This window comes from Bos javanicus, chromosome 1 (assembly GCF_032452875.1).
Source record: "Bos javanicus breed banteng chromosome 1, ARS-OSU_banteng_1.0, whole genome shotgun sequence".
NCBI classification, from domain to species: domain Eukaryota; kingdom Metazoa; phylum Chordata; class Mammalia; order Artiodactyla; family Bovidae; genus Bos; species Bos javanicus.
The window spans coordinates 53,035,335-53,055,319 of record NC_083868.1 but is presented as its reverse complement, the minus strand read 5'-3'; the positions used below and the strand labels follow the sequence as shown (position 1 = coordinate 53,055,319).

The 19,985-nt window shown below is 38.3% G+C and overlaps 1 protein-coding gene across 2 annotated transcripts in view; it reads left to right on the top strand.

Annotated features, from left to right (window-relative positions):
* Positions 1–19,985, top strand: part of CD47 (CD47 molecule) — a 66,216-nt gene that overhangs the window by 34,532 nt on the left and 11,699 nt on the right. For both annotated transcript variants that reach the window (XM_061386311.1, XM_061386220.1), the window contains exons 4-6: positions 12,854–12,961; positions 17,915–18,007; positions 18,718–18,810. In XM_061386311.1, the coding sequence (XP_061242295.1) occupies positions 12,854–12,961; positions 17,915–18,007; positions 18,718–18,810 (294 nt within the window). The remainder of the gene's footprint in view (positions 1–12,853; positions 12,962–17,914; positions 18,008–18,717; positions 18,811–19,985) is intronic.

Below are 19,985 nucleotides of genomic sequence, written 5' to 3'. Positions count from 1 at the left end.
GCATCCAAACTGAAGAGGAAAAAGTAAAACTGTCATATTTACAGATAACATGATACTGCATTTAGAAAACTGAAGAGGAAAAAGTAAAACTGTCATATTTACAGATAACATGATACGGCATTTAGAAAACCCTAAAGACAAAGACATTGGTGAAAGAAATTGAAAACAACACAGAACCCTGAATTTTCATTGGAAGGACTAATGCTGAAGCTGAAGCTCCAATACTTTGGCCACCTGATGCGAAGAGCTGACTCATTTGAAAAGACCCTGATGCTGGGAAAGATTGAGGGCAGGAGGAGAAGGGAGATAGAAGATGAGATGGTTGGATGGCATCACCAACTCGATGGACATGAGTTTGAGCTAACTCTGGGAGATAGTGAAAGACAGGGAAGCCAGTCCGTGGGGTTGCAAAGAGTTGGACACAACTAAGCGACTGAGCAACAGCAACAAAATGGAAAGATATTCTGTGCTTATATATTGAAAGAATTAATATTTTTAAATGTCCATATTGCCCAGAGCAATCTTCAGATGTAATGAATCTCTATCAAAGTATCAGTGACATTTTTTACAGAACTGGAACAAATAATCCTAAAATTTGCATGGAAACATAAAAGACTCTGAATATACAATCTTAAGAACAAATATACCATATGGTTTCAATATCCATGGAATCTAGAAAACAAAACAAATGAACAAACAAAACAAAATAGAAACAGACTCATAGATACAGTAGTCATCAGAAGGGGGGGGTCTGAGGGGAATGGGCAAAATGGGTGAAGGGGATTTAGGAGTATAGTCTTTCAGTTAGAAAATAAATAAGTCATGGGGGGTGTGATGTGCAGCATGGAAAATATAGTCTAACTTTGTGTGGTAACATGTTTACTAGATTTACAGTGATCAATTTGTAGTGTATATAAATGTTCATTCCCTATATTGTACACTGAAATGAATATAATGTGTCAACTATACTTCAGGATGTTGTTCTTTTAAGTATTAATTATTTCCCTCTCTTAATTTTTCCCAGTTTGAACTTCCCAGGAAAATACATGTGCTTGGAAAAGCCCAATTTAAGCCATATTTTGTCATCCTTTCTATATAGTTCTGCAGCCTCTAAGAAAGTAGCCATAGAAAGTGATGTTATTGGATTATATTTTACTATGATAATCATGTGACTGAACTTCTCAGGGAAAATCTTTCTGTATCAGATTTAGCATCAGCAATGTAGAATTGTCATTAGTAGTTAAAAAATGGTATTTTGCATTTTGGTTGATGTTTATATTCAGCTGTATTTCTGGACCAGTTTGGTAAAGGAAATTTACTAAATTAGTAAAATTCTGAGATGATAGTCTAAACTTTTAAACTTTAAGATTTCTTTCCCATCTCCTTATAACACAATGAAATAAGTTAGTCATTGAAGGCCACTAAAGAAAGGAAAGGGGAAAAGTATATTTAAATAAGGCAAGGAGTAACTAATGGGTGGTTTCATTTACTTATTTTATTCTGCAGCCTTTATAAAAAGAAAGCTAGTAAAATATTGTAGCAGATTAGCTATTATGGGATTCCCTGATGGCTCAGATGGTAAAGAGTCTGTTTGTAATGTGGGAGACCCAGGTTTGATCCCTGCGTCAGGAAGATCCCCTAGAGAAGGGAATGGCAACCCACTCCAGTATTCTTGCCTGCAAAATGCCATGGATGGAGGAGCCTGAAAGGCTACAGTCTGTGGGGTCACAAAGAGTTGGACACGACTGAGCAACTTCACTTTCCTTTTTTTTCAGTCATGTGTATCTAGAGTGATACATAAAAGTAGAAGTGAGATGACTGATTATATATTCTAAAGACTCTTTTCAATGTAGAGCACCCTGGAAATGCTTTGTGATTTCAAAGCTGTTCTCAGCTTTTGTCTAAAAGGCAAAAAAGACAAAGAAAGGGCTAAGAAAGACAACTGTCAAGACATTGCACAACTTTTTCAAAACAATGTCTGAAATTCTTATGGCAATTTCTTAGAGTTTCAGTAAGCTTTTTATATTAAGAAAATAACTAGTATAGCATCAAGACCTTGTCCACTGACATTAGGGGAAGGCTTTAATCCTATTGGCAGACTCAGGTGTTAAGGCCTATGTCTTGTGATTTAGGTGGGAAGTAACCTTTTTCTAAGATCATGAACTCACTTAACAGAAGTGTGACTTGTTGCATGTGGATTGATTGAACTGTGCTGATCATGGCATTATCATTAGTGAACTGAACCAGGAGTATGTTCACTATCAGCCATATTTTTACAAAAGTAAGTTTTACCATTGTTTTTCTGAATTAAAAAAGTAATACATACCACTTTAGAATACCTTATGCAACATAGGAAGTGTAAAGAAAAGACAAATATCATCTAGAGTCTCAGAACCTAGAAATAAACTATTGAGGTATTCTGGGGAATTTCCCACTTCTCTGTCTTTTTTTTCTTAAAAAAGGAAAACCCATAAATGGATTCATATAGCTTATATACTTGTGAATGCTGATTTTCCTCCTGTGTTTTCAGAAATCTTTTTATAGTTGCCTGTGCTCTACTTTTATGGCTGTACTGTAATTTACTTAACTCTCATCTTGATGGATATTAGGATGTTTCCAAATTTTCTTGATGTTACGAAAGTAAGTGTGCTAAAGATATGTAACACTTGAAATGGCAGAGAAGGTATTTTAAGGCTCATGATATTAATACATATTGCCAACATGTTTTCTAGCACCATTTTATCAATTATTACTGCAGGTGAGAACACCCATCTTCCACCTCACAAACTTGACATCATTATAATTCTAAAATCTTTGGCAATTCAATGATTGAAAAAAAATCATCTTAATTTTCATTTTTGTGTTAGTGAGGGTAATTCTTTTTTATACTTATTCTGTTGGTCATATTTTTTTTTTTTTTGACCATGCCTTGTGGGATCTTAGTTACCTAACCAGGGACCAAACCCCTGCCCCCGGCAGTCAAAGCACAGGGTCTTAACCACTGGACTACCAGGGAATTCCCTTTTGTTAGTCATATTTTAACAAATGTGATCATAAACCTAAAAAAAAAAATTGTGGCAATGTTTATTTAGACTCATCTTAGAACAGGTAAATGTGTGTGTGTATAGTGTTAGTTGCTTGGTCATGTCCAGCTCTTTGCGACCCCAGGGGAATCTTCCCAACTCAGGGATCAAACCCAGGTCTCCTGTATTGCAGGAGAATGCTTTACTGTCTGACCCACCATGGAAGCCCATTTGTGTGCGTGCGTGCTTGTGTGTGTGTGTGTGTTTAGGAGGAACCAATATACTTGATTCACCCAGCCTGCACTCACATTTAAAGTGTTTGTGATAATAGCACCTAAGCTTTGTGTGACAGCACTATGCAAAGTACTCTACATCTGAAATCACATCTGCTTCTTTCGGGAACTCTGTAGGGATAGATACTGGGGTTCTCATTCTCATTTTGTAGATGAGAAATAGAGGCACAGATAGACTAGGCAATTTTCCTACAGTCACCCAGCCATTTCTTGATGGTACTGGGATTTGATACAGTGCTGTTTACCACTACATTATACTGCTTCCTTGTCTTGAAATTATTTTAAGAGTGTGCTTTTTTTTTCCCACAAAGGGTGAACCTGTATCTGGGTATACACACTGAGTAAGTGAAGCCGTTATTGATAGAATAGAATGTGGACCCACTTTTTTAAATAAATGTCTTTTGACAGGGTACATACTGATTCTTAGCCACTGGGCTGTGTGCTCGAGATGTGGAAATGAAATGTTCATTGCCCCTGGCTTTATAGCATTCCCGTTTCTGTTGTGATATGTAAGTGTACATGCTCTGTGCCTTCTGTCACATCTTCATGATAGACATGAATCTAAAATCCACTTTTCTCTCGGTTCTCTTTGTGGGAGACATTCTGTTTCTGGCCTGGGGATTCCACCCAAGGAAAACCCCTTTGTTTTGCACTCGCTGCTTGGTTATGCATTTTTTAGAGTGCAGAATCTTATAGCCTCTACAGTATTAATGGTAACTCAGACCCATGTCTCTCCCTTTCTAGATTTTCAGTTCCTTTTAACTTTTCCTGATTATCATTTATAGTCTTTCATTTATATCATTTATACACAGGGAATTTCTCTCTGATTTATTTGGCTCTGTGTGTCATTCTTTTGGTCACCCAAAATAAAACCTACACTTTTCATCAGCTAAACATCCAGTAAAGACATCAGATTACACTTTCACTTTGAGGAGAAAGTTTCTTTATACCAGAACTGTATTTTGAACTCTGTCTCAGGATGCCATTGATCTCACTGAGAAAAAAGCTTTGAGACCTCTAAACTCTGGAAGCCAAGCCAAGGACTCCCAAATATGGTGAGCCCTAGCCCATGTTTCGACCACAAAGGTCCCTCACAGGGAAATACCTTTGCCTTTAGCTTTAACTTACAAAAGTCTGAACAGAATCTTATGGTAAACCAACTGCTCAGAGAATCCTAGAATCAAACACCGAGCCTTCTGCTAACCGAGTTACTTTGGCTAACAAATTATGGATTTGCTGGCTGAAATAACGAATCTCTAATAGGATTTTGTTTCAGGTATTTTGTTTTTGTTCTGAAAACTGTACCAACTCAGTTTCCCACTGCACTGGCAATTATGTTCCTGACTGATTTTCAGGATTGTTCTTCCTTACTCGTTGTCAATATGACAGGTATTTTCCATCATTTAGCTGTGTAATGAATGATTTCAAGTGCTTCTCACTAGGATATCCAGTTTTTATAGGATTAATGTTTAACTCCATGTTGAGAACTGGATAACATGTTGAAATTCTTTGTGATATGATTGCTTGTTCTTATTTTTTCTTTTTTAGAACTTTTGTTATATTCAGTGAATCCCTGCTTTACACAGAACTGCAGGACTATAAACATGACCATGTAAGCTGAAACTCTGCAAAGCAATCTAATAATAAATGCCAAAACTACTGTTGTTCCATGACCTTTAAATTTTTGTCAAAACATTAAAACCTCTTATTGTCAATAATAAATGTATTAGGAAGTGAAAAAAGAGTAAATTTAATATTTAGTACATGATAAAACATTGAGAATTGGTGAATTTTATCAAGAGCAGGTTGAAAATGCTTGCCTTTTCTTGTTATATAACTTTGAATACAGAGCATGCATCTTGTCTACACCTTGGTGAATTGTCATACTCCTTTCTAAGCTCTAATCAGCTCCCAGCACTTTCATGTCTTGAACTATCCTTTATGCATATATTGTCATGAACTGTCTCCAAGAGTTGCTTTCATATGAAGTTTTTTTTGCCAGTCACTTCTGGGACATCTTTGTTTTTGTCACAGCCACCTCATTGTCCTCATGTATGCCAATAAGTTCACTTTTACTGAGTTCTTCTAACTGTATATCTAGAGATTCTTGAATGGCAATAGTATTTACATTCCACAGTTAGCTATTCTATAATGCCAGTTACTGTCTATTGGAATTTCGCTTCCAGCATTATCACATCTCGTTTCTTTGCTCCTTCATCTTTATTGCCCGGTTTCCTTTTTTGATTATCCATTGTAAAATGTCACCATGGTTTATGACTGGGAGACAGGAGGTAGCACAACATATGTTTTGCTGTCTGTGTGTGAATTGAATAACAGATGTGCAGTGAGCAGTCACCAACAGTCTTTGAAAAGGATGACATGAGTGGTCACTGATGGTGATGCACATCTCTTATTTATATAGTGACTTGTGGATTGAAGAGATAACAGTGAAGTTTACACTTTATTCAATTACTCAGTTATTATATTGGGATGGTGGAAATTTAAACTGTGTTTTGGGAGGACTTGTGTTATTTAACTAAATGATGGTAACTGAAATTGATGCATATCAGAACCAGAGAAAGAGAGGGACAGCTGTAATTTCAAATTTGTTCATTGTAGGCATCTTTCATTTTGTTTTCTAACTTTCTAGTCCTTGCTCAATATTATTCCACAATGATTTTGGTTACTGCTCAGAGGTTTTTTGACTGGAGGCCTCTACTGAAATCAGTTAGAAAATTCAAAGGAAAAATTTCTCCATCACAACACCCTTGAGATCCTGCTAAGTTCTTGAGTCCAATCTTGAGTACTAGCTTGATTTTGAAAGTGATTAGGCCATGAAACCACATTTAAAAGAAGTAACGGAACAGAATTTCTTTGTAGATTAGAAAAATCATTCTGAAGAAATAAAGACATATATGGGCTTCCCAGGCAGCACTACAGGTAAAGAATCCACCTGCCAGTGCAGGAGACACAAGAGACTTGGGTTCCATCCTCGGGTTGGGAAGATCCCCTGGAGAATGAAATGGCAACCTGCTCCAGTATTCTTGCCTGGGAAATTCTGTGGACAGAGGAACCTGGCAGGTTATAGTCCGTGGGACTGCAAAGAGTAGACATGACTGAGCAACTAAGCACACATGCACACACACAAAGACATACTAACTGTCTAGGAAACTTCCATCCAGGAAGGCAAAACATCATCATAGTAAATGTTATTACTAAGATTCTGTTACATAATCTTGAACTCCCATTGCTTTTCCTTGGTCCTGTCCACATAATTATCCAATTCTGCTTATTAAAACATGTTTTTATATACTGGTTTTATTGTGGAAGGAACTGAACAAACCTACAACTTAGCAATATACTCTTTTGTAGAAATATAGTTGCTGTTACTTTGACTCTTTCCAAATTCAAACGTGCCACCTTCCTACATCTATTCTGAAGGGGTGGCATGGTCCATAAGACCAGGAATGTTTGGAACTAAAGAAAAGAAGTTAGTATGTTAGGTGTTGCCTTCTTTTATCTTTTATAGTCAAAGTACTTCAAAGCCCAGACTTCATGAAACTTGAACTCTTTTATTTCTCTGTCCTGTAGACTAGGAATGTGATTTCTCATCCGTCTTCATTTTGACAAAATTGTTTCATCAAAGAAAGTTGGATAGTGCATGGTGTTCATTATAAAATTATTTTACTCGCCTTCTGGCAAGTAATCAGTTTGTTATTGGCATTCTTGTTCATTTTTATCTAGTACAGTTTCACAAAGCCTTCTTTTTTTAATGTGTGTTAAATATTTTTAAAATAGTAATTTTAATATAATTAAATACAAATTTTGAAGTTGTAATCTTTTTTAAAACTTACCAGATGTGCTTTATCCTTCATCAGGTAGAGTACCAATGTGCAGCTCAGTTCAGTTCAGTTCAGTCGCTCAGTCGTGTCCAACTCTTTGCGACCCCATGAATCGCAGCACGCCAGGCCTCCCTGTCCATCACCAACTCCTGGAGTTCACTCAGACTCACGTCCATCGAGTCAGTGATGCCATCCAGCCATCTCATCCTCTGTTGTACCCTTCTCCTCCTGCCCCCAATCCCTCCCAGCATCAGAGTCTTTTCCATCGAGTCAACTCTTCGCATGAGGTGACCAAAGTACTGGAGTTTCAGCTTTAGCATCATTCCTTCCAAAGAAATCCCAGGGTTGATCTCCTTCAGAATGGACTGGTTGGATCTCCTTGCAGTCCAAGGGACTCTCAAGAGTCTTATCCAACACCACAGTTTAAAAGCATCAATTCTTTGGCACTCAGCTTTCTTCACAGTCCAACTCTCACATCCATACATGACCACAGGAAAAACCATAGCCTTGACTAGACGGACCTTTATTGGCAAAGTAACGTCTCTGCTTTTCAATATGCTATCTAGATTGGTCATAACTTTTATTCCAAGGAGTAAGCGTCTTTTAATTTCATGACTGCAGTCACCATCTGCAGTGATTTTGGAGCCCAAAAATATAAAGTCTGATACTGTTTCCACTGTTTCCCCATCTATTTCCCATGAAGTGATGGGACCAGATGCCATGATCTTCGTTTTCTGAATGTTGAGCTTTAAGCCAACTTTTTCACTCTCCTCTTTCACTTTCATCAAGAGGCTTTTGAGTTCCTCTTCACTTTCTGCCATAAGGGTGATGTCATCTCCATATCTGAGGTTATTGATATTTCTCCCGGCAATCTTGATTCCAGCTTGTGCTTCTTCCAGCCCAGCATTTCTCATGATGTACTCTTCATATAAGTTAAACAAGCAGAGTGACAATATACAGCCTTGACATACTCCTTTTCCTATTTGGAACCAGTCTGTTGTTCCATGTCCAGTTCTAACTGTTGCTTCCTGACCTGCATACAGATTTCTCAAGAGGCAGGTCAGGTGGTCTGGTATTCCCATCTCTTTCAGAATTTTCCACAGTTCATTGTGATCCACACCAAAAACATCCTAAAATTACTTTCTGAGAGTTATCAGAAGATAGCACTGTAATAATAAAATCAAGCATATGTCTTCTCTTCATGATTTATTCTTTATTTGATGTGTCTTTTACCTCACTGGTTAACCTTCCTGTCTCACTACTAAACTCACTAATCACTTAGGGATCATTTAATTGTCATGCAGTTAGAACAGGCATTGAATTCATGAATTTTGGGGTTTTGTTAGCTGGACTTCAGCCTGTGGTGGATCTATATGGGCTTATTGAATCCCATCTTTGGGATGTCATGAAAACTAAAATGATAGTTTTATTTGATCTCCAGGTTGAACCTGGTAATTTCACAAGACTTCTTCAATGACAGCCTGCATTGTTGTATATGTCCTTTACATCAGTGACGAAGACACAAAAAAGCCTTAATGGAGTATCTATCAATAGTATTAGCTACGTTTCTTCAGGTGGCTAGAGGGACATGTCGTGTCTCTGTTCACATGAATTTGAAAGCTTAAATACGTAATAAGCCTTGCTTAGGCTAGACCCACATCTTTTACTTAACTGGAGGAGAATATCTGGGAGTAACACTTCCTATCACTCATTCCCCACCACCAACACACACACACACACACACATTCATTCATACATTAGAATATAAGGAGCATTGAGGCAGAATTATTGGTTCACTGCCCGCACTTAGAATAGTGATTGTCACTTAGTAGGTGTGTGATCAATTATTATTATTGAATAAAGTAACTTCTACTTGTGCCTCAATTTGGTTGATGTGACTTGGGCTAATAAATGGGCCCAGTACATGGTAGGCACACAGTAAAGATAGAACAAATGAATGAACTACCCATCTCATCTCTGAGAAGTAGCTGGCTAGATTTAATTATTTTATAGAATGTATAAAAGGGAAACTTGGAATTCCTAATTTGTTGAAAAAAACTTGACATTGTCTCCCTGTATATTTGGTATTCCTGTGTCAGGCAGCACTAAGTTTATAGGTTTTTCTTAAAAACATAAGTTTTGACCACACCAAATGTTGGTCAGTGTGTGGAGCAAAAAGAACTTTCATTCACTGCTGGTGGGAATGCAAAATGGTACGGGTACTTTGGAATACAGTTTGGTGGTTTCATATAAAGCTAAATATACTCTTATCATATTTTCCAGTAATAGTTGTTGTTTAGTTTCTAAGTTGTGTCCGACTCTTATGCAACCCCATGGACTGTAGCCCACCAGGCTCCTCTGTCCATGAGATTTCCCAAGCAGGAATACTGGAAGTGGGTTGCCATTTCCTTCTTCCCACCTCAGGGACCAAACCGTCATTTCCTGCATTGCAGGTGAATTCTTTACCACTGAGCCACCAGGGAAGCCCTACTCCTTGGTATTTACCCAGATGGAGTTGAAAACTGAAGTCCACACAGAAAACTACACATGGATGTTTATAGCAGCTTTGTTCATCATTGCAAAAATTTGGAAGCAACCAAGATATTCTTCAGTAGGAGAATGGATAAACTGTGGTACATCCAGACCATGGAATATTACTCAGCACTAAAAACAAATGAGCTGTCAATCGTTAAACGATATGCTGCTGCTGCAGGAACCTTAAATATATATTCCTAAGTGAAAGAAGTCAATCTGAGAAGGCTACATGCTATGTGATTCCAACTGTAAAACAACCGACCCTAACAACAAGATACTCTGCAGACTTGCTATGGGACCTGCTAAAACATGGCCATTGTGAGCAAAGAAAATGAGTCAAAAGAAACCCTTTTTAAGGTTCACTAAAGAAAACATGGACATAATCTTTCATTGCCTGTGATTACTAAAGTAGACTCCACTAATATATTTATTGGAAATTGCTGCTTAAATTTGAGGAATAGTTTAGGTAGCCTTGAAAATTAGTAGTTGAACCAATCAGCAGAAATGAAAGCTACATCCAAAAGTTTTTAAAAAGACCATTCTATGGTAAAACACTGTCAGTAATAGCATTTTGTGGCATTTTATTTTTGTTTCTGTTGTTGACATTATTTTTCTCCTGTAGCTCTGCTAAGCATGAAGAGATTGAATTTTATATGAGGTTCAAACTCTTATTTTTCTTAAGAATGGTATAAATCAGCCATTTTGCATGTACTTATACTAGACTCTTGGAGAAGGCAATGGCACCCCATTCCAATACTCTTGCCTGGAAAATCCCATGGACAGAGGAGCCTGGTAGGCTGCAGTCCATGGGGTCGCGAAGAGTCGTACATGACTGAGAGACTTTACTTTCACTTTTCACTTTCATGTATTGGAGAAGGAAATGGCAACCCATTGCAGTGTTCTTGCCTGGAGAATCCCAGGGACGGGGGAGCCTGGTGGGCTGCCGTCTATGGGGTTGCACAGAGTCGGACACGACTGAAGGGACTTAGCGGCAGCATACTAGACTCTGGGCTTCCTTTGTGGCTCAGCTGGTAAAGAATCCACCTGCAATGTCGGAGACCTGGGTTCAGTCCCTGGGTTGGGGAGATCCTCTAGAGAAGGGAAAGGCTACCCACTCCAGTATTCTGGCCTGGAGGATACAATCCATGGAATCTCAAAGAGTCAGACATGACTGAGCAACTTTCACACACTGGACTCAGGTGAAGTCTTGCTGCTTGATCTTTGTAGCTCTTTTATGTGCTGAGTTAAACCTAGGGGTGTATCTTATGAATATTTGTTTGATTGTGAGGTAATTTGAAACAGCTTCTATTTTAGAAGCCTTTTGCAGAAATTTCAAACTCTTTTTAGTTAATAGTATACATGGGATTGGGGCTTCCCAGGTGGCACAGCGGTAAAGAATCTGCCTGCCGATATAGGAGACGTGGGTTTGACCCCTGGGTTGGGGAGATCCCCTGGAGGAGGGCATGGCAACCCACTCCAATATTCTTGCCTGGGAAATCCCGTGGACAGAGGAGCCTGGCAGGTTACAGACTGTGGGGTCGCAGAGAATTAGACACAACTGAGTGGCTGAGCACACATACATGGGATTAAAATGAAAACCTTGCCTTATGTCCAATATTATAAAGCATTTATCCTCCAATTAAAAGTAAATTTTGAAAAAAAAATTAAAAAGAGAAGGTTTCTTTTTCTGTCTTTATCTGTGCCTTTTGTAACATATGCACTGAATTTTTATCATCATAGCCAGTGTTTGAGACTAGAAAGTAGGCTTATAGGAAAAAATCTGTGCCCTATAAGAAGGCAGGGACATGACTGAGTCATAGTCACATAAGTTCCAAGTCTGGATAGATCAAATGAAGGCTTGGCAAGCTTATTGTTTCTTACTTTTTTCTGATTAATGTGAATTTCACTTTTCAGCTTCAGGATTAATTACGATTAGCCCTCCATCCCCCTAAAGAGGACAAAGTTGAGGTTACAAAGTATGAGTAGAGATTTTAAAAGGTAATTATACCTTTTAAATGCTTAGCCATAGGTTATAATCTAACTCTAGGTTATAATACCTTAAACATGGACTTATCATGTTCATTTAGGAGTTTATTAGTTGTTCTTACTGTAATTTATCTGTTTGTCATTTTACTAGATGAAAATTAAATGCTAAATATAAAATTATTGAAAAAATTCTCCTCAAGACAACTGCCCATTGGTAAATAACATGGAGAGAATCATGTACGGATGGAACAGCTGAATTTCAATCACACACTCTTTCTCTCAGCTATTCAGTGTGCTTTTAGGTTACTCTTAGCAACTTTCTCGGTGAAACACTAATTTTAATCTTAACCAGAACAAAACTGGAAGGGTAAATACATGATTAAAAAAATAACATTTTTAGGTTTATGCATTATATCACTCTTTTACGGAAGCTGGATGCTTGACAACAGAGCCAGCATCAAAAGTGTAACATATATATTAAAACCTGTGGAGTATTTGTAGTTTATTTGTATGAAAGTATTTTAATTGAACAATGTAAGCACTTCCCCCCACCTCAGGATTTCAAGAGGGTGGGATTTGTCCAATGTATACTTTTTCAAAACAAAATATCTGGATTTCCAGACGTTCTACTAATTTTATAGAAGGTATTACAAATTTCTCTTTTTCTCAATATAACTGATGAGTCAGTTATTTCTCCTCAGTAGTGTGTCTATCAGTCATAAATAGACACAGCAGTTCTGTTCCTCAGGGAACAATGTCTGGAGATATTTTTAACTGACACCGTTTGGGGGTTATTACTGGTATGAGATGTGCAGAGGTCAGGTATGGTACTAAACATTCTGTTGTGTGTGGAGCAGTGCCTAACAGCAGCAACTTACCTGACCTAAAGTATTAATAATGCTATGATTAAGAAAGCCTGATATATATAACTTCATTTTAGGGGAATAAAGTATCACCTATAAAGTCAGCATCCATATTTATATTGCCGTGATACCATTTAGCCATTGACTCATTATGAAAGAGATTTGAGGTGGCTTGACATGATGTGGAGTTTTGTTTCTCAAAGGTTATTCAATTATAGTAAGTTACCAGTTTAATCTTTGTACCTTGTAAGTTACATAAATGGCTTTATTTCTTGTGATTGAGTTCATGTAATTCTTTGTGTTTTTTTAAGCGCTTAAATATAAATCCAATTATACGAAGGAGAAAGCCATTTTTCTATTAGTTGCTGGACTACTGCTCACTGTCCTTGTCATTGTTGGAGCCTTTCTTTTCATCCCAGGTAAGATATACAGTTATTATGAGGGAAAGGAGGATTGATAAGGTTGAGGACATTTCTGGAGAGGTGCATGTTAGTTTCCTAGGGCTGTTGTTAACAAATTACCACAAACTGGGTATCTTAAGACAATAGAAATTCTCTCACCGTTCTGGAGGTCATAAATCTGAAATAAAGATGTTATCTTACACCCTCCTGACCCATTCAGGAGGGGAGAATCCATTCCATGCTCTCCTAGCTTCTGGTGTTTGCTGGCCATCTGTGCATCTCCTTGGCTTGTGGTAACGTAGCTCCCAGCTTCCTCCATGGTCACGTGGTCTCCTCCCCTCTGTGTCTCCACTTAATTTCCTGCTGCTTCTCTGTTACAAAGCTACCTGTCACTGGATTCAGGACCCACCTGGGAAATCCAGGGGACATTCCTTCTTTCAGATCCTTAACTTCTTCATGTATTTTACTATATACGTTAATATTTACAGATTTTGGAGTATCTGGGAGGTGGACATATCTTTAGGACAGCCATTAGGCCACTACAGAGGCACACTTTATTAGCCAAGACTTGGTAGCGGGAATGAACTTGGGAACCCAGATGGGTCTGAAATTGCAGTTGCCCATGAAGGATGGCAGTATGAGTTGGGGGGAAGGGTCTGCATCACATGAAAAGAGCAGCAGAGACAGGCTGGGACTCACAAGTGCAAACTGGAAGAAGCCTTGTTTTTTGAGCAGAATACAGTATAAGCATAATGTTTAGGAATATCAACATGGTAGCTCTTTTTGCCATTGGAGTTAGTAAAGACGGGAAGTTCAGCTCAGTTCAGTTCAGTCACTCACTCGGGTCCAACTCTGTGACACCATGGACTGCAGCACGCCAGGCTTCCCTGTCTATCACCAACTCCTGGAACTTACTCAAACTCATGTCCATTAAGCCAGTGATGCCATCCAACCATCTCATCCTCTGTTGTACCCTTCTCCTCTCACCTTCAATCTTTCCCAGCATCATGGTCTTTTCCAGTGAGTCAGTTCTTTGCATCAGGTGGCCAAAGTATTGGAATTTCAGCTTCAACATCAGTCCTTCCAATGAACACCCAGGACTGATCTCCTTTAGGATGGACTGGTTGTATCTCTTTGCAGTCCAAGGGACTCTCAAGAGTCTTCTCCAACACCACAGTTCAAAAGCATCAATTCTTCGGCATTCAGCTTTCTTTATAGTCCAACTCTCACATCCATACGTGACTACTGGAAAAACCATAGCTTTGACTAGATAGACCTTTGTTGGTGAAGTAATATCTCTGCTTTTTAATATGCTGTCTAGATTGGTCATAACTTTTCTTCCAAGGAGCAAGCATCATTTAACTTCACGGCTACAGTCACCATCTGCAATGATTTTGGAACCCCCCAAAAATAAAATCTGTCACTGTTTCCATTGTTTCTCCATCTATTTGCCATGAAGTGATGGGGCCAGATGCCATGATCTTAGTTTTCTGAATGTTGAATTTTAAGTCAGCTTTTTCACTCTCCTCTTTCACTTTCTTCAAGAGGTTCTTCAGTTCCTCTTCGCTTTCTTCCATAAGGATGGTGTCATCTGCATATCTAAGGTTATTGATATTTCTCCCGGCAATCTTGATTCCAGCTTGTGCTCCAAGACAAACCATTCAGTATCACAGTAATCCAAGTCTATCCCCTGACCAGAAATGCTGAAGAAACTGAAGTTGAACACTACTATAAAGATCTACAAAACCTTTTAAAACTAACACCCCCCAAAAGATGTCTTTTTCATTATAGGGGACTGGAATGCAAAAGTAGGAAGTTAAGAAACACCTGGAGTAACAGGCAAATTGGGCCTTGGAGTACAGAATGAAGCAGGGCAAAGGCTAATAGAATTTTACCAAGAGAACGCACTGGTCATAGCAAACACCTTCTTGCAACAACACAAGAGCAGACTCTACACAGGGACATCACCAGATGGCCAATGCCCAAATCAGATTGATTATATTCTTTGCAGCCAAAAATGGAGAAGCTCTATAGTCAGCAAAAACAAGACCGGGGGCTGACTGTGGCTCAGATCATGAACTCCTCACTGCCAAATTCAGACTTAAATTGAAGAAAGTAGGGAACACCACTAGACTATTCAGGTATGACCTAAATCAAATCCCTTACGATTATACTTTAGAAGTAAGAAATAGATTTAAGGGACTAAATCTGATAGACAGAGTGCCTGAAGAACTATGGACGAAAGTTCATGACATTGTACAGGAGACAGGGATCAAGACCATTTCCAACAAAAAGAAATCAAAAAAGAAAAATGGCTCTCTGAGGCAGCCTTACAAATAGCTGTGAAAAGAAGAGAAGCGAAAAGCAAAAGAGAAAAGGAAAGATATACCCATTTGAATGCAGAGTTCCAAAGAATAGCAAAGAGAGATAAGAAAGCCTTCTTCAATGATCAGTGCAAAGAAATAGAGGAAAACAATAGAACAGGAAAGACTAGAGAGCTCTTCAAGAAAATTAGAGATATCAAGGGAACATTTTCATGCAAAGATGGGCTCAATAAAGGACAGAAATGGTGTGGATGGACCCAACAGAAGCAGAAAATATTAAGAAGAGGTGCCAAGAATACACAGAACTGTACAAAAAAGATCTTCACGACCCAGATGGTGTGATCACTGACCTAGAGCCAGACATTCTGTAATGTGAAGTCAAGTGGGCCTTAGGAAGCATCACTGTGAACAAAGCTAGTGGAGGTGATGGAATTCTTGTTGGGCTATTTCAAATCCTAAAAGAGGATGCTGTGAAAATGCTGCACTCAATATGCCAGCATTTTTGGAAAACCCAGCAGAGACCATAGGACTGGAAAAGGTCAGTTTTCATTCCAGTCCCAAAGAAAGGCACTGCCAAAGAATGCTCAAACTACCGCACAGTTGTACTCATCTCACATGCTAGTAAAGTAATGCTCTAAATTCTCCAAGCCAGGCTTCAACAATATGTGAACCATGAACTTCCAGATGTTTAAGCTGGTTTTAGAAAAGGCAGAGGAACCAGAAATCAAATTGCCAACATCTGCTGGATCATCACAAAAGCAAGAGAGTTCCAGAAAAATATCTATTTCTGCTTTATTGACTATGCCAAAGCCTTTGACTGTGTGGATCACCACAAACTGTGGAAAGTTCTGAATGAGATGGGAATACCAGATCACCTGACCTGTCTCTTGAGAAATCTGTATGCAGGTCAGGAAGCACCAGTTAGAACTGGACATGGAACAACAGACTGGTTCCAAATAGGAAAAGGAGTATGTCTAGCCTGTATATTGTCACCCTGCTTATTTAACTTCTATGCAGAGTACATCATGCAAAATGCTGGGCTAGAAGAAGCACAAGCTGGAATGAAGATTGCCGGGAGAAATATCAATAACCTCAGATAAGCAGATGACACCACCCTTATGGAAGAAAGCGAAGAAGAACTAAAAAACCTCTTGATGAAAGTGAAAGAGGAGAGTGAAAAAGTTGGCTTAAAGCTCAACATTCAGAAAACTAAGATCATGGCATCCTTTCCCATTACTTCATGGCAAATAGATGGGAAACAGTGGAAATAGTGGCTGACTTTATTTTTGGGGGCTCCAAAATTACTGCAGATGGTGATCATGAAATTAAAAGACCCTTATTCCTCGGAAGGAAAGTTATGACCAACCTAGATAGCATATTAAAAAGCAGAGACATTACTTCACCAACAAAGGTCCATCTCATCAAGATCATGGTTTTTCCAGTAGTCATGTATGGATGTGAGAGTTGGACTATAAAGAAAGCTGAGTGTCAAAGAATTGATGCTTTTGAACTATGGTGTTGGAGAAGACTCTTGAGAGTCCCTTGGACTGCAAGGAGATCCAGCCAGTCCATCCTAAAGGAGATCAGTCCTGAGTGTTCATTGGAAGGACTGATGTTGAAGCTGAAACTCCAATACTTTGGCCACCTGATGTGAAGAACTGACTCATTGGAAAGGACCCTGATGCTGGGAAAGATTGAAGGCGAAAGGAGAAGGGTACAACAGAGGATGAGATGGTTGGATGGCATCACTGGCTCAATGGATATGAGTTTCAGTAAACTCCAGGGGTTGGTGATGGACAGGGAGGCCTGGCGTGCTGCAGTCCATGGGATCACGAAGAGTCTGACATAACTGAGTGACTGAACTGAACTGTGCATATAAGTTAAATAATCAGGGTGACAAGATTTAGCCTTGACATAATCTTTTCCCAATTTGGAACCAGGCTGTTGTTCATGTCCAGTTAAATGTTGCTTCTTGATCTACCTACAGATTTCTCTGGAGGCAGGTCAGATGGTCTGGTATTCCCATTTCTTTAAGAATTTTCCACAGTTTATTGTGATCCACACAAAGACTTAGGTGTAATCACTAAAGCAGCAGTATATGTTTTTCTGCAACTCTTTTGCTTTTTTGATGATCCAACAGATGTTGGTAATTTGTTCTCTGGTTCCTCTGGCTTTTCTAAATCCAGCTTAAACCTCTGAAAGTTTGTGGTTCACGTACTGTTGAAGCCTGACTTGTAGAATTTTGAGCACTACTTTAACAGGGGGAGGAAGGAGATTAATTCAGAAGACAACTTGAAAGAACAATTGCTTTGACTTTGGACAGGTTGAGTATAGCAAGGGAAGGGAATGGTAAGAGATCTGAGTTTCTCGTTATAATTATGTGAAGTAGTTAAGAAGGAGGCAGAGCCAACTCAAGGGTTGACGTCTTCAGACTTATGTGCTGACATTTACATGTCTTAAATTTGGTCTAGAATAATAAAAAAAAATAGTCATTTATTTTGTGTGAAGTTTTGGGGGAAATATTTTTAAACCTTTTGTAGTTTATAAGAGTGGTATAGAGATTAATACATTTAATAAATTAAGTAATCTTTTGTAAGAGTAGGAGGTTTGTAGGAAAATATTAATTATTATGTTTAATTATTAACAGGTGAATATTCAACAAAGAATGCTTCGGGACTTGGTTTAATTGTACTTCCTACAATAATATTAATATTACTTCATTACTGTGTATTTATGATAGGTGAGTATTTGTTGTGATGGAATGATTTTTCCCACCTTTTTCATTTAAAGAACAGCATTTTTGGTTAAAATATTCTTGTATTTTTTTTTAACTACTCAGTAGAAGTTGCTTTATTAAAAGATTTCCCAGGCTATTCTTAGTGATATTTTATCCATATGGAATTATTTTAAAGTTGGCTTGGGTTTTCAAGGCATTCAGTTATCTTGTAAAAAATTATTTTTATGTATATTTGATATCAGTGTATTTTTAAAGTTATGCTATATAATTTCCTAATGATTATTATCATATTTTTATTTCAGGTTTTAACTATTCTACAAAATAGAATTATAAATAAGAAAGAGTAGCTTTTTTTTTTCAGTTATGGCAAATCTTAACATGTAGATATCCAACCTGTAATTGGTGTCATTTTAACTGCATTTTAGGAGTAAATCACTAGCATTTTTGTTAATATTAGAATCTATTTTTTTCTAGTTACCCATGTGACTCTCAGCCTTAGAGCCTATCTCTGGCCTGCTGTACATTGGAAAAGTATTGATTTGTTATAAAATTACAGATCTAGACATAGAAGATAGGTCACTGGGAAAGAATTTACCATCTGACAAGAACTCCAGAGGTGGTCTTTGGTCATAGGCTATTATTCTTGATTGCAGAAAATACAAGCAGAAGTGATTGCTTTTTAAATACTCTCAACCCGCTTTTCCTCCGTCCAGCTATGGGGATGTCCTCCTTCACCATCAGCATACTGATCCTTCAGTTACTGGGCTATGTGCTCTCTGTGGTTGGATTCAGCCTCTGTGTCTCAGGTAAGAGTCCCAGTCTTCTCTAGTCTCACCTTGTCTTAGCAGGGCTTTCTCTTGGACGGAGTTCTCTTTTGTTCTCTTCTTGCTTTTTTTTTGTAGGCTTCATTTTTTTTTAGAGCAGTTTCAGGTTCACAGCAAACTTGAGTAGAAAGTACTGAGTTCCTATGTACCCCCATAGCAACCTCTTCCACTATCAACATCCCCCACCAGAGTGGTAAATGTGTTATAGTCATTGAACCAACACTGACATATTATCACCCCAAATGCATAGTTCACATGAGGGTTCATTCTTAGTGTTGTATATGCTATGATTTTGATTAATGTATAATGATATGGATCATAGTCATGGATATGATATCATTCAGTTCAGTTTCACTGCCCTAAAAATCCTCTCTTCTGCCTGTTTATCTTCCCTCTCCCTAATTACCCCAGCAGCCACCAGTGTTTTTAATGTGTCCATAGTATGTTGCCTTTTCAAATTAGCTTCTTTTACTTAGTAATATTCATTTAAGATTTCTCTGTCTTTTTGTGGCTTGATAGCTCATTTCTTTTTAGCACTGAATAACATTCCATTGTATTCTATACTACAGTTTGTTTAAGCATTCCCTTATTGAAGGACATTTGGTTGCTTCCAGTTTGGGGCAACTAAGAATAAAGTTGCTCTAAACATCCATGTGCAGGTCTTTGTGTGGACGTAACTTTCTCCTCCAGTGGAGTGCAGTTGTTGGGTTGTATGTTAAGAACATATTTAGTTTTTCAGCACACTGCCACACTGTCTTCCAAGGTGCCTATACCATTTTGCATTACCACCGGCAATGGATGAAAGTTCCTGTTGCTCCACATCCTTGCCGGCATTTAGTGTCGTGTGCTCCCCACACTGAGGATAGTGCTTTCCACATTGCCGTGTGTATACTGGCTGTATATGGCTTGTGGGTTGATTCTTTCAGCAGCCAGACTGCTCTGCCTATATCTGTGAGAGAGCTTTTAAAATAACTAGGCTCCATCCAGTGGGTTGGGGCCTTCGGCTTTACACACTATTTCCCATTAGTCTTGATGTGATAAGGTACATATTATACAGACAAAGGATTTTTTTCTTTTAATAATTTGAAGTCATTTCATTGACTGACTTAATAGTGATGAACAAATGTAGATAATTTTTGTTTCTTAATAAAAGGGTG